The following is a 21,838-nucleotide window of genomic DNA, read 5'->3' as shown; positions in this document are numbered from 1 at the left end:
CCTGGAAGAGAGGTCGTCAGGTGGTCCCCAACCTTCTCTGGGTGTTTCGACCCTTAACCACAACACCCTTCAGTTGGCGGGTCAGCAGTGACTGGCCAGGTCACTGCCCCTCTCCTCCAGGCTTCCAGTTTGTGCCCTCTCTCTTGTGCCAGAGCCAACAGGAGACTCTCTCTGACGCTTCTCCCAGCCTACGAACAGCTGCTTTCTTCAAGTGACCTCTCAGTCCAACCTTTGTCAATAGATTCCACACAGATTGAGCTGGGAATCCTCGACATCCGACTTCCACCGTCATCAGCCATGTTGTCCACCCCTTGTCCCGGCAGTCTTGGACAAGTTGCTGGTATCTGCCTTTTTTTCCTCTCTGCAGCTTCCTCACAGCCCTCCTCCCACGGTACCGTCAACTCCACCAGGATGATCTTCTTTCCCTCTTGAGACCACATAATGATGTCGGGCCTTAGAGTTGTAGACAGTACCGCCTCGGGGGAAGTGGAGTTTCCTACCGAGGTCAACCTCCATTTCCCATCCCTGGGCTGACTGCAGGAGATTCTGCCTGGCTTGGCTGTGGACGACAGGTCTTTGGCCCTCTTTCACAAAGGCGATGGTGCTCAGCAGTGGTCTTGCTTTGGCTGGTTGTGTGTTCCTCCTTTCCTGCTCCAGAATGTCTGCGAGCACTTCCAACACCTTGTTATGGCGCCACCTGTATTTCCCCAATGCGATCTTACACCCTGACAGAATGTGCGCCATTGTTCCTTTCCCACCGCATAACCTGCACAGTGGGTCCTCCCTCCTCCCCCACCTGTGCAAATTCACTGGGGTTGGTAAGGTGTCATACACTGCCCGGAGTAGAAAGGATATACGGAAGGGCTCCAGCTGCCACAGTTCACCCCATGTGATTGTTCCCTCGGGCAGGGTCCACCTCGTCCAGGCGCCTTGAGTTGCAAGCTCGATGGATTTTGCTCTTCTCCCTTCTTCCTAAAGGTTTCGGACTTCATCCTGGATCATGGTTCTCTTCTCCCTAAGGGTGGACTTTGACCACTGCTGGAAATGTGCTGTTCCTAGACCCTGTCTTCCAGTGCAAGGATTTCGATGATGTCTTTGGTCCTAAGAGAACATTCTGCCTGGTTAAATGCCGTGCTGGCGGCTGACTCCTGCTTCCCTGGTGAGTTGGTCTTGAGAGTCCCTATATGTCAGGGACAGTCTGCACTTGGCGACTTTAAACTCCTCCACCACTGATGACAGGGGAAGCTGGAGCTGTCCCGACCTTATGTAGAACCCCAAGGATGTAAAGCTCAGGGGTATTCCCAACCATCTTCTAAGGTGCTTGTTGAACTTTCTCTCTATTCCTTCAACAGTTGATAGGAGCACCTCGTATACAGGGAGAAGCCACATGAGTCTTGGGAGCAGGCCATGTTGGTAGATCCAGCACTTGTATTCCCCAGGCAAGCCAGACTTGTCAATCTTCTTCAGCCATTCTTCAACTTGTTTTCTGGTGCTGGAGATGCTGTTCTTGTCTGACAGGGAATCATCATACCACTTTCCAAGGCACCTAATTGGGTTCCCCTGGATGTTCGGGATCACTTCCCCTTGAACAAGTAACTTGAACCTTCCAGTTGTTGTACACTTTTGGATCACCAGGCTCCTTGATTTCTTGGGCTTAAAGAGCATATAATGCGCTAGACTGAAGTCAGTTATGATGTTCTTTAGTAATGTAAATGTTCTTTGCTCGTTTTGAATAACTGAGGAAATATAACCGTTTGATTAACTGCTCGTTGTCAAACATTTCAAGAACATTTTTCCTCTCCTGAAAGATTTGCACACGTCTCTGTCTCCTCAGCGCCATCACAAGCCCCTGCTGGCAACTCCTAACCACCTCTCGAGCTGTCTTAAATAACTGGGAGAGTAAGAGCGATTCTAAGCTTTAAGAAATTTGATAACTTGCTTTTATACTTAAGTTCAAAAGTAGGAGTAAATTTCATGAATTCTCAGCACTTAAGACTTAAATGGCCCTTTGAGAAGCTTGATAAATACGGGCCCTGATCTAAACCTGAATGAAAATCTCTGGAAAGTCCTTAATGACAAAGTTATGGCTAAGAAACCTACTACAGTCACCGAACTGTGATGATCTCCACTGTATATTTTAAAGCTGCAGTCTGTAAGTTTTGCCCCTTTGTCGCCATCTCCGTTTGAAACCTGCAACTGACCCTTCGCAGGGAGTTTGATTGACAGGCGATCTGTCCAATCATAATGCAGGATCTGCCGTTTTTGTCCAACAAACAAACCAGATAGGAGTGTAGATTAAAGTCGGTGGACTTGAACTTGAAAAATGCAGTGTATTGATGTCTTTTCTTGGTTAAAACAAGATAACTTCTGATGTTCATTCATGTTTATTTCACACTATAACTAGTAAAAAGGAAGAGATGATCAGTTCACGTGCTGTTTGATTTGAGGTATTACAGCGATCTGTCACAACAAATTAAAAAGCCTCAAAATGATCTTTATTGTTTGAATTTCTTAAAAAATTACCACATTTGAAAGCTGAAACTTTGTTTCATATCAAAAATCAGCTGCTCTGTTTTGTCTGTCGGCATGTTGTCAGGTTCCTCTTTGCTCCGTGATGTATTTTTCACAATGTGAGAACTGATGTGTGGCATGGCTTGTCAGACGTAGCAACAGTAACTAAGGGGGGGCGGGTCTTTGCAAAGGGTCAAATGATTTTTTTGCAGTGATGGCAAATTATTTTTTATTTATTCTTTTCTTAATGCAATGCCAAAAAGTTGCTTTGTGGCGTTCTGCACCTCTAATAAGATAAAGAGCCCCAAAATGAAGTTTTGTACACTGCTGAATAAACAGGCGGAGCCGGCAAGGAGAACAGTAGTTATGGAAATATAACGTATGAAACATATCAAGCTTAATATTCATATTCACTCCACATAGGCTACACCACTTACCCTGCTATGCAGGCACAATGAACCGTCATTACAGTCCTGTTCCCTGTACAGCAGGTCTGATGGGGCTTTTCACTAACCATCCCTGATATTTTCTGATGTATATGTCATAACCTATTAAACATTAAAACATTACCTATTACAACATTCTGTGTAGTTGTTTGTTCAGTCACATATACTGTATGGACAGTCCGACTCAATACGGCTCAGTTTTTCCATGTATCTTGCTCTGTCAAGCGGCAGAAATGATTCTCAAAGATAAAAGAGAAGCTGCTCACTGCAGAGCAAAAGTGTGGAGCTTATGTGTAGCTCCCCCTCTCTAGCTGTCCAGCGAGGAGGAACGAATGTAATTTCCACCTAATAAGTGGAGCTTGACTATCCAATCACACCCTAATCCTACCCAGAACTCTATCCCTCCACCCCATTAGATGTCCAGAGAAGTGGAGCTGAAAGTTATTTGACTCTGCAGTGAGTACATCTTGGGATAAAACACACCGTCTTTGTTATGAGTGACATCTGCAGAAGGGAACAAGAGTTACAGCTGAATCAGTTTATTAAAATTAATCTGATTTCTGTCTGGATTTATTGTTTTTATATGTAATTTGTTTTTATCCCTGCTAAAAAAAACAATAGAAACCATGTCAGAATGTACAATAGTTTTACTGGTTATAATGGGAATTGTATTGGTTTTAACGAAACATAATGGACCCTGTTGGTCTCTATTGATAATTGGTCGACTTCTATTGGTGGCTTGATAAAACCACTAAATCCTAATGGAACATGTGCTGAAACACACTAAAAGAAACAATTTTTGAAATGGTTTTAATGGTTAAAAGTTGATCGTTTGTAATGGTGTTTGTGGTGGAAACCATTCAGATTTCTGTGATGGTTTCTATTGTTTAGTCTTTTTCAGTAGGGATATCTGTTTAAGTTCATTGATGAGATAAAATGTTAATTGACTGTATTAAAAAATAAAAACTGAATGAGCTTGTGACTTTTGACTGCAAACATGGTTTCATTTCAAAGCATTTTATTTTAATTTAACTTTATTCAGGAATGACCCCAATTACAGTTTCTAAAGAACTACAAGTTTCTCAATATTCTATAATGACACAAATATCTTGTGAAGAAAAATGCACAGATGTGGTTAAACATGTTAAAAGTAATGTAAAAAAACTGCAGATTCAAGCACAACCACAGATAGCAAAACAAAAGACACTACAAAACTGAGAAACAGATCAAGAGCTTCAAACAGACACAACATCTAAACAGATGCTGTACATAAAGAGAAATCAACCAAAACAACAGAATAAAGTAAAAGAGCAGAAATATGAAATGAACACACAGTATGACTTCACAATCTGACAGATCTGATTCAGAGAAATCAGAAAGAGTCTGGATGAACAGTAATGAAATAAATAAAAATAGTCCTAGTTTACAGACAAATAAATAAAATAAGCAAAAAACAAACAAACAAACAAACAAACAAACACACAAATGTCCAGAAAATAATCTTCCTAACTAAAACTGTAGAAAATGTTATTCATATCTTTTGGTTTTAATTAATCTCTTGGTTTTATATTATAATGTGATGATCTGCTGCTGCTCTCATGAATCTTCTGCTGTGTGTTCATGTCCTTCTCTAAATCTTCTCATCCTCACTTTCTGATCTTCCTGTTTCTCTCCTAAAAACATCACATCATCATCATCTTTACACTCTTAATATTTGCATGTCAAATCAATAATAATGATGATGAGTGTCTCTCACCTGACGTGTGTCTCATGTAGATGTGAAAAGCTCCTAACAGACCCAACAGAACCATCAGCTGGAAACACCAGACCAGCACAAACACCACAGACACTGAACACATGAACAAAAACCATTAGACACAAAACAAACCCATCCTTCATGTTTCCAGGAGTGTGTTTGTTAAACTCGTACCACATTCTGATGTCTGTGTGCTGCTGGTCACTGCAGAGGTCACACTAGAGGTCACACTAGAGTCAATCTATAATTAGACAGAAAACAAAACCTTCATGTTTTAAGAAGTGACACATTCTGATGTCTGTGTGCAACTGATCACTGATATCAACACAATTCACTGCTGAGATAAAACTGAAACAAACTAATGACACTGTATTAAAAGCTCACCAGCAGGACAGGGTTCGAGTCTAATGGTCTTCTGTGCGTGGCTGACGTGGTTCTTCACGCTGCAGCTGATGTTTCCATCAGTTCCCTCATCCAGGGGTGTATTCCAGAAAGCATGGTTAACTTACCGTCAGATAAACCCTGAACTTTCGGTTGATTAACCCCAAACATTGCTTACTCGAGGTATGTGGTTCCAAAAACGCGTCCGGGAGTAAGTTCATTCAACTCAGAGTATGTTCCTGGTTAAGACTCGAGACATTCTCAACAGAGCGACGAATCGACGAGTCACTATGGAAACGGACGCTAAGAATAAGCGCGCCATACTGCTTCTTTCTTCTTCTTCTGTTCAAAGGTCATGTTGGCCTTATGCTTAGTGCATATCGCCACCTAATTGATGGTTTTGCAATCATTTTAATTTTTTTCCCGTTTAATCTTTAATCCTTGAGAATAAGAATTATATTGTTTGATGCTAATTATATATTAAGTCATATCAGATATGTATTTTTATTATAGAAATACATTATAGAAAATGTCGATCCATGTATGAGATGATAATATAACATGTAATATATATATATATATATATATATATATATATATATATATATATAGGCTAATATAATAAATTAAACATTACCTTGCCATAATAGTGTTTTATAATTTATACAGATAACTGTTATATATGCCAATAAAATACAATAACCATATTAGAGCAATATATAGGCAAACCTTATTTATTATTTATATTAGCGCTTTATCATTAAAATAGCATATATATATACATATATATATATAATATATATATAGTAGGCTATATACATAACTGTATTGTAATAATATATAATATTGTGTGCTATCTGTCATGCTCTGATAGCGCTGAAGTGAACTAACCCTGGAACATAACCTGCTCCGGAGCAGGTTATCTTCAGAGAGCAAGTTGCTATGGTTACTTACATACCCTGAAAGTAACCGCCGATTTTGGAACCGAAAGCTGAGGATATCCGCTCACTTATCCTCAAACATACCCGGGTATGTCACATAACCTGCTTTCTGGAATACACCCCAGATCAATGCTGCTGTTTCCAAACATTTGTCCTTGCTCTAGTATTTTTCCATTCAGAGTCCAGCTGTAGAAGATCTGATCTCCCTCAGATGAGCAGAACACTGAAGTCTGATTGGAGGAGCAGCTGATTGACACTTTAACTGAGCCAATAGGAGCTGGAGGGAGGGACACATGACAGTCACATGACTCTTTCTCAACCTATAATCAGCGTCAATCTCAAGGCATTCCTAAAAAAAAATATATATTGCTGAGAGCTTCTATACCTTCAACATTCACTTGAAGTTCACTGGCAGTGGCCATATCTATCTCAGTGACAATTGATCTGTAAGTCCCTGAATCTGCTCTGATCACATTGTTTATGGTCAGAGACAGAGTCATATTATCAAAGAAGAACTCAGATCTGTTTCTGATGGATTCATGTTTATTTATCAGAGTCTCATTATCAAAGAACTCAGATATGTCTCCGATGGATTCATAATCATACTCTTTATTTTTCTTTATGCTAAAAACTCGTAGTCTACGGCTATCATTTAACGTCTTATACAAACGAAGGTCTTGATATTGAGGGTTCAGCTCCATCTGCAGATTGAGTTTGTGTCCCAGAGCTGCGTAACATTGTTTGATCGTATATAGTTTATCAAACCTGCAGAAGTGATCCAGACCTAAAGAACAAAACACACACAAAATGAAATTCACCAACATCGACAGACAGAGTCAGTTACTTCTGCTATAAATATCATCTCTCTCATCATGAATTTCAATCAGACACAAATCACACAAACATTCATAACGAGTTCTACGGAAGACACGTACAGCGTTGTATACAGATATTCATACGTGTTGCAGACGCGGTCAACTAAGCTCTCACAAACTAAATGCACACTAATACTGCATCGAAGCCGTATTTCAGACGAAGCATATCCCATCATTCATTACCCCGAAATCGTGAGATGTCAGTGAAAACGTTGCAGTGCAAGTTAATTTAATTTGATATCACACATAATTTGTGTAAAATGGAAAGTGTTGCACTTTTTATTGGTACAGAAATGGATATGTATTTTGTCAAATGTTTGTCAAACTGCCTTTTATCACTTAATTAGAAGCACCACAATTAAATTATCATTTGTAGGGACTACTGGACAGATACTTCGAAGTTTATTTTAAAGTGCAAAGTATTACATGTACAAAATGTATTAAAATAAAGCTCTGTAAAAACTTTGTATTGTATTTGTAGACTTCACGCCTGCTTGAACACTTCAGCCAACTACAGGAAATACATCATAAAGTAGACAAGCGGTCAAGTGCAAAGAACACAATTGTGGACATTGAGACAGACCCTAATATATATGTATCTATGGTTTAAATGATGATAGGAAGCATGTAACTAAGTGACAGAGTGTCTGTTAAAGACACAAACTGAAGTAGTTTGTCTCAAAGCTTTTCTATAATCTACTACTCACTCAAAACTATGTAGATACTTTTTCTTCATGAAATGTGCACAATGCATACATTCAGGGTGTAGAACAAGTAGATGAACCAGAACAGCATCTGTGAGAAGTGAGCACTGCTTTACAGCAGAGACAAATGCAAATGTACAACTATCCACTGAAATTATATTGTAATATGAGTTATAACACGGACATATTCATGACAGTCAATTCCACTCACTTACTGCATTGTGTAGGAGGCTCCGAAGTCACAAAAATACACAAAACTACTTACAGTTTTGTTTTCTTTTATGTTTTAGCTTTGAGTACAAAGATACATAAGAAATTGTATAAAGCATGGAGGGACGAGAGAAGAACAGAGTGGATTTGAATGAGACAAAAAGAAAGTTAGAGACAAAGAACTGCAAGAAGGAAAAAAACAGCAAAACACGTAATACTCCACTAATACACACAGTCAAGATCAGAAACCTCTATTGTTAGATCACTGCAGACTCTAACATTACATTTTTATTTCTGGGATGGATCTGATTGATCAGCATGATAAGATGAGTTTGATGTGAAAGTGACTCACATGCAGCAGTTTGCAGCAGCAGCATCAGTCCAAAGATGAGCATCATTTCTCTAAAGTCCAGTTTCCAGAAGAGCTCGATCCCAGCAGAAGAGTGTGACGCTGCTTCAGATCATCTGTGTTCAGGATCTCATCGAGACAAGCGTCTTCACAGAACAATGAGGAAATATCTGAAGAGGAAGTTTCCTCTTATGCTGTTAGTTTGTATTACAATACATCTAAAACATTAAAGTGAAACTAAGAGAAATGTAAAAAGAAATAGTAAAAGAATAAGTAACATTTATATTATACTGTAGCTTGTTGCAACAATAATGTTGTAGGGATTTTATTCAGCTAGCTAGAATTTAACATGGATTGTCTAAACAGGTTAATAACTGGGAAATCAGGGCCATCGCTGGAGGGAGAAAGATGGAGAAAGATTATTTGGGATTTCAGACCTTCACCAGATACCCTACACTCTCAGAAATAAACGCACAAGGAGCAGCACCTTTTCAAAAGATACTAACATGTACCGGTTTTTGTACTAATATGGACCCTGTAGAGGTAAATAAGCTACTAAGTGTGTGTGTGACTCTGCTTCCATAAGAATTCATTGAAAACACTGGAGAGGAGTAAAGAGAAAGGATAAGATGGCTCGTTCTGAACTATTTTATTTAAAATGAGCGCACAAATACATAGTCACGTATTTAAAATACAAAATATGAGTAACTGTATTTCATTACATTTACATTTTAAATGAGTAGCAATCAAATTACAGCTACATCTGAAAAATATTTTAGATTTATTGTTTTATATGTAATTTGTTTTTATTCCTACTGAACCCCCAAAAAAACAAAAAACAATAGAAACCATCACAGAATTTGTAATGCTTTTACTGGTTATAATGGGAATTATATTGGTTTTAATGGAAACATAATGGACACTGTTGGTCTCTATAATTGGTTGACTTCTATTGGTGGTAAAACCACTAAATCCTAATGGAACATGTGCTAAAACACACTAAAATAAACTATTTTAAAATGGTTTTAATGTTTAAAAGTTGATTGTTTGTAATGGTATTTGTAGCGGAATCCATTAGAATTTCTGTGATGGTCTCTATTCTAAGTTCATTGATGTGATAAAATGTTAATTGTATCACGAATCCTGTCCATGCACTTCCGTTTTTTACATGCCACTCTGGACTACAATTCCCATCATCCATTGCACTGATCACACAGCTGCCACCAATCACATGCGCTCACCTGAGAGCTATTACACACTCTATTTAAAGCACATTCTTCACATTGTCTAGCGTTTATCACAGTCTTTGCTGATAGCTACTTTACGGAGTCTTCCCTAGTTTCTTCATCTAGTCTTGCCAAGCCTGTTTACCTGTGTTTTGATTATTGCTTTTGTGTTTTTGGATTGCCCTTTTCTCTTGCCTTTTGGACTCTGTTTGCCCCTGTTTGGATTATTGTACTCCTGTTTGGATTATTGTATTGCTTGCCGATCGACGACCCACGCATGCTTTTGGTATACTCTTGTGTCTTGCCCTCGACGTGTCTGTCTATTGATGTTTGATCCTGCCTGTGTTAGACCACCATGCTTGCAAATGGATCCTCACACCTCATGTCTCGTCGGCTCCATAACAAATTGACTGTATTATCAATAAGTAAGAATTGAAGTGCAATCATTTTATATAAAATGCTGGTTTAGTTTGCAAGCTTCTTTAAATTTAAAGTAATATGTTTAATCAATCAGTAAATGCTATTTATATTTCTGGACACATAATCAGCAGTTATTCTTCACAGAAGCAGAGGAGCTTCCGGAGGAGCGTCTCGCTGCAGCCCACAAGATCCAGGGGGCGTGGTTGGATCCAGATCCAACTCCTCCCACCTTACATATACCTAAACCTACCTATCTCTACCCCCTGATCCCTAAACCTACCAATCTCCACCCCCTAGATGTGGATCCAACCATGCCCCCTGGATCTTGTGGACTGCAGTGAACCCTACTTGGATTTCTGAGCAGCTCTGTCAGCTGTGTGTGTTCAGACTTCTGCACTTTATTTATGAATTACCTCCAAAAACTTATAAAGACATTTTGATTCCCACATCACTTTGAGGTCTTTTACAAAAAGCATCCAACTCTTTTACTATGCGTTTTGCTATTAATTGAATATCACTTTGTATTTATTTCAGAGTTTGATCTGATTGATCAGCATGATAAGATGAGTTTGATGTGAAAGTGACTCACATGCAGCAGTTTGCAGCAGCAGCATCAGTCCAAAGATGAGCATAATTTCCCTAAAGTCCAGCGGAAGAGAGTCAGATCGAGTCTCTCTGACAGACAGCAGCTCTACTGACACAACAGGAAATTACAACAAAGAAAGTAAGAGGAAGTTTTCAGAGATTGTTACTGTGATTTAACACTTCCTATTTAAACACACACACACACACACACACACACACACACACACACACACACACAAAACTGAAAGTAAGAGAAATATAAAAGAAGAAGACTCATTTCACAGTCACATTTCTAAAAGGGAAAAAAGCCTGCACTTATTGTTTGGCAAGCCTTTATTTAATTTTTATCAATGCACTTTCTACAAGGAAAAAAAACGAACTAAAAGTTAGTTAAAACTAAATAAAAGTTAAATTGTTTACGAGCTCATCAAAGGCTTTTGATTCATATCAAACAGACTTCAGTGTTTATTATGGGCAAATGCAATATAATACAATAGAAATGGTGTCTGAAATGCATTTGTGATGTGGAGCCTAAAATTAAAACAAAGCAAAACAAATCAGTGAAACCCAGTGAAAACGTTGTCCAGATCACATTTAATATTATTTTAACAGTGACAACCTAAAACTGAGACACAGATCAAGAGGAACAGATTTGAACAGTTAAAACATCTGATCAGACACTGTAAATGAAGATACAGATACTAAATGAGACAGCAGAAGCAGAAATATAAAATAACTCCAGATGTGGAAAACAAACACAAAGAATAACTTCACAATCTGCCAGAAGAGTTTTATCATGAATGAAAAAAGGTGTTCCATGTAATAAAACCAAAATACTGCTAGTTCATTCAAAGCATAAAGACTAATGAATGTGTAGTCAGTCTGGTTTAATTCGTTCATTTCTGATTACCTGACAGAAATAATGCTCACAAAGTCCAGAAACACATCAACATACTCTACAAGAAATAAACACATGTAAAGATCAGTGTCGATTTTATAAGCTTCTGTCTCCTGGTTTTATTCGACAGCTGAAAGCTGAATTAATGTAAGAATTGGTGAGATTATGAAGTCATTTCTCATAGATGTGATGATCTGCTGCTGCTCTCATGAATCTTCTGCTGTGTGTTCATGTCCTTCTCTAAATCTTCTCATCCTCACTTTCTGATCTTCCTGTTTCTCTCCTAAAAACATCACATCATCATCATCTTTACACTCTTAATATTTGCATGTCAAATCAATAATAATGATGATGAGTGTCTCTCACCTGACGTGTGTCTCATGTAGATGTGAAAAGCTCCTAACAGACCCAACAGAACCATCAGCTGGAAACACCAGACCAGCACAAACACCACAGACACTGAACACATGAACAACAACCATTAGACACAAAACAAACCCATCCTTCATGTTTCCAGGAGTGTGTTTGTTACAGTGTTGCCAGATTGGAAATGTCCAAGATTCATACCAGAAATGATCTAGATGTTACAGCTATTTATCCTTTTCAGCACTCATTTTCTATACTTTATTGCTAAACTATCGACCTCAGCTTTGAAACAACTGACCTAAGTGCGGCAGGAATGTTAACTTGTGCTCATGAGAGTCATTCTCCACGATGATTGGTCGAGAAGTCCTGAGATGAGCTTAAAGACATGCATAACGTCAAGTTCAAGTCTCCTCACAATCATGAAGGTAGATGTAGGATCCACACAGTTAGATCAATGAGTACAGAAGCCCTATGATTACAACGACCATCATTTGGTGTCACAAAATTCTGAAATTATCATACATTATGGTATTATTGATCTTACATCATACAGAGGTCAAAATTGTAGTACAAATACGATAATTATCATATGTCTGGAAACACTGGTTACTAGAAGGTCTAAACTAGAGGTCACAGCTGCAGTATTTGGTCCTGAAATAAAATATCAGCACAGAATCACCTGCTTTCTGTCTGAACCACATCAACATAATTCAGTGCTGAGATCAAGCTGAAACAAACTAGTGATGCTTTTCAAGAGTTAAGAGCCAAATTAAGAGAACTAACTGTTCTTCATCATTGGTGTTGCTGTGGTTTTTATATATACAGTATGTGGACATTCATGTATTAAAATCTCACCAGGACAGGGTTTGAGTCTAATGGTCTTCTGTGCGTGACTGACGTGGTTCTTCACGCTGCAGCTGATGTTTCCATCAGTTCTCTCATCCAGATCAATGCTGCTGTTTCCATCCATCAGTGGATCTCCATTCAGAGTCCAGCTGTAGAGGAGCTGATCCCCCTCAGAGGAGCAGAACACCCTCATCACCCCACTGGAGGAGCAGATGATTGACACTTCCACTGAGCCAATAGGAGCTGGAGGGAGGGACACATCACAGTCACATGACTCTTTCTCAACACATTATCAGTTAACGCCAAGACATTTTTAAACAAAATGTATATCTTATATTACAGCTAGACTCGCTGAATTAAACATGCAATGTAGGTTAATCATGTGACATGACTAACCAACTGTAACCTACAAATGACTGTTTGAAATGCTTTCACATGCTATTTTTTTTTAAAGCAGTATACAGTAAGCAACATGCTGGTATTTCATTTTGAAAATAGTCTTAGTACATGGAAAGCGCAGATAAACTTGACTAAATTCTTCCAGACATTCAATAATGAGCTGCAATAAAAACATTCACAGAGATTCAGCTGATTCATTTGCATGAGAGTGAGATCTTTGGAGAACATGAGATTGTAATGAGTCTGATGAGAGAGTTTCTGTACCTTCAACAATCACTTGAAGATCTCCAGATGTTACTGTGGTCCATGAGTGATCAGTGAGAATTAATCTGTAAATCCCTGAATCTGCTCTGATCACACGGTTTATTATCAGAATCCCATTAATGACTGTCACTTCAGGTCTGTTATTATAAAGATCACATTCAGTCATCCTCATCGTGCCATGTTTTACTCTACAAACTGGATCATCTATGTCGTTGTTTATTCTCTTGTGTATCTTCAGGTCATATTCACTCGTGTCCAGCACCATCAGCAGAGTGAGTTTGTATCCCAGAGCTGTGTAACAGGGATCAGACTGATTAAAACTACAGAACCGATCCAGACCTGAAGAACAAAACATACACAGTGAAATGTACCAAAATCTAAAGACTTCATTAATTAAAATCAGACACAAATTACACAAACACTCACAGAATTAAAATTCATCTGATGAAACACGGCAAACAGACTCTTGATCTGATCTCGTGCTCCAATATGACTTAATCTAATGCTCATCTTCATCATAAACACAGATTTGTGTCATTTGTGTGTTACCTCACTTACTACTAATTAGCAGAGTACTTAATCAAATTACTGGAGAGATTTAACTTTTTATTGTGTAAAACCAAATAACTTGATATAAAATGTCTCATTAACACTGGAATATTAGTTTTTTTTTGTCTGGCATCAGTTAAAAAGCAAATTTAAAATGTTGATTGTATTCAAATTTAGTTTCACTGTCTGCAAACACTTTATACATGTTGACATGCTTTATTCTGATAAAGCATAAATTGTCTTTGTCATGCACTTTCTGTCCAATTCCGTTAACCTGTGACTTTATAAATACACCCCAAATTCTGGAAATGTTGGGACATTTATCTAAATTTGAAAAAAAAAGAAAACTAAAAGACTTTCAAATCACATGAGCCAATATTTTATTCACAATAGAACATAGAGAACATAACAAATGTTTAAACGGAGCTATTTTACACTTTTATCCACTAAATGAGCTCATTTCAAATTTGATGCCTGCTACAGGTCTCTAAATAGTTGGCACAGGGGCAACAAAAGGCTGAAAAAGCAAGACATTTTGAAAAGATTCAGCTGGGAGAACATCGAGCAACTAATTAAGTTAATTGACATCAGGTCTGTAACATGATTAGCTATAAAAGGGATGTCTTAGAGAGGCAGAGTCTCTCAGAAGTAAAGATGGGCAGAGGCTCTTCAATCTGTGAAAGAGTGCGTAAAAAGATTGTAGAATACTTTAAAAACAACGTTCCTCAACGTCAAATTGCAAAGGCTTTGCAAATCTCATCATCTACAGTGCATAACATCATCAAAAGATTCAGAGAAACCAGAGAAATCTCTGTGCGTAAGGGACAAGGCCGAAGACCTTTGTTGGATGCCCGTGGTCTTCGGGCCCTCAGACGACACTGCATCACTCATCGGCATGATTCTGTCATTGACATTACTAAATGGGCCCAGGAATACTTCCAGAACACTGTCGGTAAACACAACCCGCCGTGCCAACTAAAGCTCTATCATGCAAAAAGGAAGCCATATGTGAACATGGTCCAGATGCACCGTCATGTCCTGTGGGCCAAGGATCATTTAAAATGGACTGTTTCAAAGTGGTTCTATGGTCAGATGAGTCCAAATTTGACATTCTGATGGCATGGGGGTGCATAAGTGCATACGGTATGGGCAGCTTGCATGTTTTGGAAGGCACTATAAATGCTGAAAGGTAAATAAAGGTTTTAGAGCAACATAAACCTAAAATACTTGAAATACAAAATAAAATACAAAATACTTGGCCACACGTCACTTCATTTCAATTTAAATATGCTCCCCTCCAGACGACGTCTATTTCAGGGAAGGCCTTGTGTATTTCAGCAGGACAATGCAAAACCACATACTGCAGCTATTATAACAGCATGGCTTCGTAGTAGAAGAGTCTGGGTGCTGAATTGGTCTGCCTGCAGTCCAGATCTTTCACCTATAGAGAACATTTGGCACATCATTAAACGAAAAATACATCAAAGACGACCACAGACTCTTCAGCAGCTGGAAACCTATATCAATACTACTTGACTTCATCCTACACTTAAAAAAAAAAAATCTCTTTCTCTTTATTTATTACTTCCCTTGCTAGCTTGCACTTATTTAAACAATGCCTGAGACTTGGTGTTACAAGCACTTCGTCTGTCTGATTGCCTCTTCAAGATGAATCGCTTTATGTATTCTCCAATTGTAAGTCGCTTTGGATAAAAGCGTCTGCAAAATGACTAAATGTAAATGTAAATGTAAATATCAGGCAAGAAATGGGACCAAATTCCAACACCAAAACTCCAGAAACTCATAACCTCGATGCCGTTTTCAAACTGTTTTGAAAAGAAGAGGAGATGCTACACCACGGTAAACATGCCCCCGTCCCAACTATTTTGAGACCTGTAGCAGGCATCACATTTGAAATGAGCTCATTTTGTGCATAAAATTGTACAATTTCTTAGTTTAAACATTTGTTATGTTATCTGCGTTCTATTGTGAATAAAATATTGGCTCATGTGACTTGAAATTCTTTTAGTTTTCATTTTATTCAAATTTAAAAAACATCCCAACATTTCCGGAATTTGGGTTGTAATATCTGGATCTTCACATTTAATGGATTGACATCATTAGACAAATCTGTCCTCAAACCTTTCAGTATAATGGACATAAAGAAAGAAACACACACTTTCTCTCACATTTTTAACACTCCACTAATATGAATTTCCAAATGCAGGTTCTGGAGGAGCCTAAACATTTAGTCTTGTCAATCATCATTATGACAATGCCAGTAACACTTGTGATGTCAGAACAAACAAAGAATGTAATTATTATTATTATTATTATTATTATTATTTTTAATTACATTCTTTGTTTGTTCTGACCCCTTGACATCAGAAGTGTTGCTGGTATTGTCCCAAGTTTCTTCCAACACACCTTGTTGATTGTGTAAAGTTTCTCCGGAACAATCAGACAATCATCATTATGAGCCTATAAGCAGCAGCACAATGGACATGAAGAAAGATCCTCGTGTATTTCTGTTGTTCTCCCTCTATCCAGTACTGCTGAACTCGGGTTCGAGCCTCTATTGAGGACAGCAAGCCAAGTTTGTTTACCATAAACCATCAGGACATGATGGGCAGGCGAACTCATGAAATAAACTGTTAAGACCAGAAAAGAGATCACTGCAGACTTTTAATGAAATATTGCAACTAGGGCTTTTGGTTTACTGTGTTAATTGGTGCGATTAATTATGGAAATAATGTGTTAAATTTATTGATGCAGTTGCTGATGATGCAGGACGACTGACTGCACGATGAAGCGTGTTAGAATGCCACTAAAATATGACAAAACTGTACGGGTTTGTGTCTTATATTTACATCAAATAACAGGTTTAGCAATAATCATACGAGCAAGAGTGCTGTTTTTCCCAAATATCTGCACGGTTGCAAATGTGATAATGATTTTAAACAAAAGTTTCAGACACAATATTTCCATATTGTTAGTTTTGCTTAATTTCACTAACAAAAACAGATCAAAAGCAGTACTGTTGGGTGTCTCTGAGATTTCATAGATTTAAACTCTGGAACAAATTAGGTAAATTTTCACAGATTAGAAAGAGTTGATTTGTGATTTTATATGTATTAACTGGACATTACAGGTTTTCAAACTTGGTAACGTTTTAATGTTACTAATGTTAATGTTAGCTAACACCTTCATTTTGTATTGTGTTAGGTTAGCAAAATCATTTTCTGAAGTCTATACAGATATTCATACATGTTGCAGATGTGGTCAACTTGCTCTCACAAACTAAATCCACACTAAAGTCTAATGTCACAATGAGATGAAGCATATCCCATCATTCATCACGTTCAGAAACTCACATGCCCTAAAATCGTGAGATCAACGATAACATTGAAATGTAAGTTCATTTAATTTGATATCACACATAATTTGTGTAAAATGTTAAGTGTTGCACTTTTTATTGGTACAGAAATGGATATGTGTATTTTTAAAAACATTTACAACTGCTCTACTTAATTAGATGTATATAGTTAAATGGTGAAATGCATGTAACTAAGCGACTATATACTGTAGATTGCTTTATGGCAGTGACAAATGCACATGTACAATTACTGAATTTATATTGCAATCCATTGAAAATATATTGCAATATCAGTTATAACATTGACATATTTACGACAGTTCCACTCACTTACTGTATAGTGTGTAGGCTCAAAATCACAAAAATACACAAAACTTAACTACATACAGCTGCTTTAATGTTTTAGCTTTGAGTACAAAGATACAGATACAAACTTGTATAAAGCATGGAGGGACGAGAGAAGAACAGAGTGGATTTGAATGAGAGAAAAAGGAAGTTAGAGACAGAGAGCTGCAAGAAGGAAAAAGCAGCAAAACACGTAATACTCCACTAATACACACAGTCAAGATCAGAAACCTCTATTGTTAGATCACTGCAGACTCTAACATTACATTTTTATTTCTGGGATCGATCTGATTGATCAGCATGATAAGATGAGTTTGATGTGAAAGTGACTCACATGCAGCAGTTTGCAGCAGCAGCATCAGTCCAAAGATGAGCATCATTTCTCTAAAGTCCAGTTTCCAGAAGAGCTCGATCCCAGCAGAAGAGTGTGACGCTGCTTCAGATCATCTGTGTTCAGGATCTCATCGAGACAAGCGTCTTCACAGCACAATGAGGAAATATCTGAAGAGGAAGTTTTCTCTTATGCTGTTAGTTTGTATTACAATACATCTAAAACATTAAAGTGAAACTAAGAGAAATGTGTAAAAGAAGAAGTAACATATAGATTATACTGTTGCTTTTTGCAACAATAATGTTGTTGCGATTTTAACTAGTAAACTAGCTAGAATTGAACATGAATAGTCCAAACAGGCTAATAACTCTAGGAAATCAGGCCCATCACTGGAGGGAGAAAGATGGTGACGATTATCCAGAATTTCAAACGAGGGTATAACCATCACCAGATACCCTACACTTTTAGAAATAAAGGCAAAAACTCTTGGTGCATCACTTTTTCAAAATATACTAATTTGAGGTACTAATATGGACCCTGCTGTGGTAAATAAGGTACAAATCTCCATAGGAATTAATTGAAAATGCTCTGCTTCACACTCATGTGGTGAATTGTGGGATTGATAGCGGACCGGAGAAAGTGATGAGATGAGAGCATCCATATTTTGACCATTTCATTTCCTATTTGGAAAGAACTAATGAAGAAGGAAAAGACGTCTCGTTCTGAACTGTTTTATTCAAAATGAGGGAACGAAATTAGTCATGTTTTTAAAATACAAAATATGAGTAACTATATGTCATTACATTTTCAATGGGTGGTAATCTAATTAGGTACTGTACATCCAAGAAGTATTTTAGATTACCAAAGTGATTACTTTGGATTTTAATGTCATTTATTTCATTTAAACATGAATGTAAACTGTAACAGTACATTGCTGTTAACATATATACAATACACACACACACACACACACACACACATATATGTGATACGTCTTATAAGTCTTAAGTCGCTGGGGTATATTTTGTAGCAATAGCCAAAAATACATTGTATGGGTCAAAATTATCGATTGTTCTTTTATGCCAAAAATCATTAGGATATTAAGTAAAGATCCTAACAAACCATACATCAATGGAAAGCTTATTTATTCAGCTTTCAGATGATGTATAAATCTCAATTTCGAAAAATTGACACTTAAGACTGGTTTTGTCGTCCAGGGTCACATTTTAATACAGTGCCCTCCACTAATATTGGCACCCTTGGTAAATATGAGCAAAGGTGGCTGTGAAAATAAATCTGCATTGTTTATCCTTTTTATCTTTCATTCAAAAAATTCACAAAATTCCAACCTATCCTTGAAGCAAAACAATTGAAAGTAGGGGAAAAATCTCATTGTGAAATAAATGCTTTCTCTAGTTCATGTTGGCCACAATTATTGGCACCCAATTATTGCAACGTCCTTTTCCAAAGATAACAGCTCTGAGTTTTCTCCTATAATGCCTGAAGAGTTTGGAGAACACCTGATAAGAGATCAGAGACCATTTTCGTCATACAGAATCTCTCCAGATCCTTCAGATTCACAGCTCCATGTTAGTACTTCTTCTCTTCAGTTCACTTCACTCATTTTCTGTAGGGTTCAGGTCAGAGACTGGGACTGGGACAGCCATGGTAAAAGATTCATTTCGTGCTCAGTGACCCATTTTTGTGTTTATTTTGATGTTTTTTTTGGATTGTTGTCCTGGTGGAAGATCCAAACACGGCCCATTATAAGATTTCTAACAAAGTCAGTCAGATTTTGATTTTTTTATCTGTTGGTATTTGATAGAATCCATGATGCCATGCATCTGAACAAGATGTTCAGAACCTCCAGCAGAAATATAGGCCCACAACATTAAAGATACAGCAGTATATTTAACCGTGGACATGGGGTACCTTTTTATCCCTGTTTGTACTAAACTCATCTGGTGGGTTTGCTGCCAAAAAGCACTTTTTTCAGTTTCATCTGACCATAGAAGCCAGTCCCATTTGAAGTTCCAGTCGTGTCTGATAACTGAATATGCTAGAGTTTGTTTTTGGATGAGCGAGGTAGAATTTTCCTTGAAACCCTCCCGAACAACATGTGCTGATGTAGGGGATGTTTGATATATTTATTTTTTTAGGTTTCTGACTCCAAGACTCAACTAATCTCTACAATTCTCCAGCTGTGGTCCTTGGAGAGTCTTTAGCTGCTCAAACTCTCCTTCTTACCGTGCATTAGGACAGGGATATAGGATATAGACACGTCCTCTTCCAGGCAGATTTTTAACATCTTTAGTTGATTGGAACCTCTTAATTATTACCCTGATGGTGGAAATGGGGATTTTCAATGCTTTAACTCTTTTCTTACAGCCACTTTCTATTTTGTGATGCTCAACAATCTTGTTCTGCACATCAGAACTATATTCTTGGGTTTTTCTCCTTGTGATGGATGATTAGGGGAATTTGGCCTTTGTGTTCCTCATATTTATAATCCTGTGGAACAGGAAGTCATGGCTGGACAATTTCATGCTCCTAGTCACCCTGGTGTGCTAAAAAATGTAAATATGAATGGAAATATACTTTATTCTTTTTATTTTACTCTATAATTATTTCTAGGGGTGCCAATAATTGTGGCCAACATTCATTGGAGAAAAACATTTATTTCATCATGACATTTTCTCCCAATTTCAATTATTTTACATCAATGATAGGTTGGAATTTTGTGAATTTTTGGAGTGAAAGATCAAAAGCATAAACAATGCAGATTTATTTTCACAGCCACCTTTGCTCATATTTATCAAGGGTGCCAATATTAGTGGAGGGCACTGTATATATATACACACATATATGAATATACACATATATATTTACATTTACATTTAGTCATTTAGCAGACGCTTTTATCCAAAGTGACTTACAAATGAGGACGTTAGAAGCAATCAAAACCAACAAAAGAGCAACAACATGCAAGTGCTATGACAAGTTAGCATAACGCAGTACAGGTAGCAAGGTATTTTTATTGATTTATTTTTTTTACAGAAAACGAGTAGATAGAATATAGAAAAAAGAAGCCTGTTTTTTTTTTTTTTTTTTTTCTTTTAAAGAAACAAGTAGATAGAATAGAAAAAAGAAAGCTAGTGTTAGTTTTTCAAGAAAAGCTAGCAGTTAGAGAATAAATATGCAATTGATAGAGGGTCAAGTGTGTGTGTGTTTTTTTTTTTTAATAAAAAGACAGAGACAAAATATAATTAGAATAGAGAGTTCTAGAGTTAGAGGGTCAAATAAAGATGGAAGAGATGTGTTTTTAGCTGTTTCTTGAAGATGGCTAAGGATTCAGCTGATCAGATTGAGCTGGGCAGGTCATTCCACCAGGAGGGAACAGTTAATGAAAAAGTCTGTGAAAGTGATTTTGTGCCTCTTTGGGATGAACAATAATGCATCATTCACTTGCAGAACGCAAGCTTCTAGAGAGCACATAGGTCTGAAGTACTGAAGAAACGCTTGGGAAACGCACCCCTGATCAGATCAGACCACCCCAAGTTTGTAAATGACAATAATTTGTAAATGACAGAAATTCTTATATATATATATATATATATATATATATATATATATATATATATTTTTTTTTTGGGGGCATCTAAATTAACATTTGTAAATGAAAAAAATTGCTCTATACTGAAAGTACTTTTAACAACTAATTACAAAATAACTTTATTTCAACATCAGAAAAACAACATAAAAGTTTAGTTTATTAGCATAGCCTGGGTAGGGTATCTTTTTGTTTTAGGGAAGTTCATTCTTGAACATCAAAACATCAGCAAATACACATCTTAATATATTATAATATAACATTTTACTTCGTTTTAGATTAAAGTTGTTGTCTTCTGCGTAAAATAACTTTCCTGGGTATATATTTCTTTGCAATAAAAATAAGCTTCTGTTTCATAAACTGATAACAGCTTAACATTATTTACCTTAGCCTACATTTTGGGTCTTTGCTATTATATTCCAATATCATTATGCCTCAATTAGCTAGATA

General features: G+C 37.2%; 1 protein-coding gene and 2 long non-coding RNA genes across 7 annotated transcripts in view; 1 reads left to right on the top strand and 2 right to left on the bottom strand.

Moving 5' to 3' along the window:
* LOC131553284 (uncharacterized) overlaps nucleotides 1-17,923 on the bottom strand; it is a 37,208-nt gene extending 19,285 nt beyond the window's left edge. Inside the window, exons 1-6 of one of the 5 annotated variants that reach the window (XM_058797835.1) lie at nucleotides 17,782-17,923; nucleotides 13,178-13,516; nucleotides 12,524-12,757; nucleotides 11,967-12,044; nucleotides 11,669-11,761; nucleotides 10,884-11,585 (exon numbers count right to left, since the gene is read on the bottom strand). In XM_058797835.1, coding sequence (XP_058653818.1) covers nucleotides 11,509-11,585; nucleotides 11,669-11,761; nucleotides 11,967-12,044; nucleotides 12,524-12,757; nucleotides 13,178-13,516; nucleotides 17,782-17,827 — 867 coding nt within the window. In that variant the 5' untranslated portion in view covers nucleotides 17,828-17,923 and the 3' untranslated portion in view covers nucleotides 10,884-11,508. Of the gene's footprint in view, nucleotides 1-10,883; nucleotides 11,586-11,668; nucleotides 11,762-11,966; nucleotides 12,045-12,523; nucleotides 12,758-13,177; nucleotides 13,517-13,603; nucleotides 13,970-16,153; nucleotides 16,264-17,781 lie in introns of those variants that run through there. The other 4 variants (XM_058797840.1, XM_058797839.1, XM_058797836.1 and 1 more) reach the window with 4 other exon arrangements.
* On the bottom strand, nucleotides 4,094-5,607 carry LOC131553290 (uncharacterized). Its single transcript, XR_009274160.1, has 4 exons — nucleotides 5,098-5,607; nucleotides 4,888-4,954; nucleotides 4,714-4,806; nucleotides 4,094-4,630 (listed from the first exon to the last, which is right to left on the bottom strand). It is a non-coding gene; the product is annotated as an uncharacterized LOC131553290 (long non-coding RNA).
* On the top strand, nucleotides 9,489-12,740 carry LOC131553288 (uncharacterized). The gene is made up of 3 exons (XR_009274157.1): nucleotides 9,489-9,824; nucleotides 10,354-10,543; nucleotides 12,602-12,740. It is a non-coding gene; the product is annotated as an uncharacterized LOC131553288 (long non-coding RNA).
* Nucleotides 17,924-21,838: the final 3,915 nt, after the last annotated feature.

This window comes from Onychostoma macrolepis, chromosome 14 (genome assembly GCF_012432095.1).
Source record: "Onychostoma macrolepis isolate SWU-2019 chromosome 14, ASM1243209v1, whole genome shotgun sequence".
Taxonomy (NCBI): Eukaryota; Metazoa; Chordata; class Actinopteri; order Cypriniformes; family Cyprinidae; genus Onychostoma; species Onychostoma macrolepis.
The sequence above is the reverse complement of the archived record's forward strand: the minus strand, read 5'-3'. Positions and strand labels throughout refer to the sequence as shown.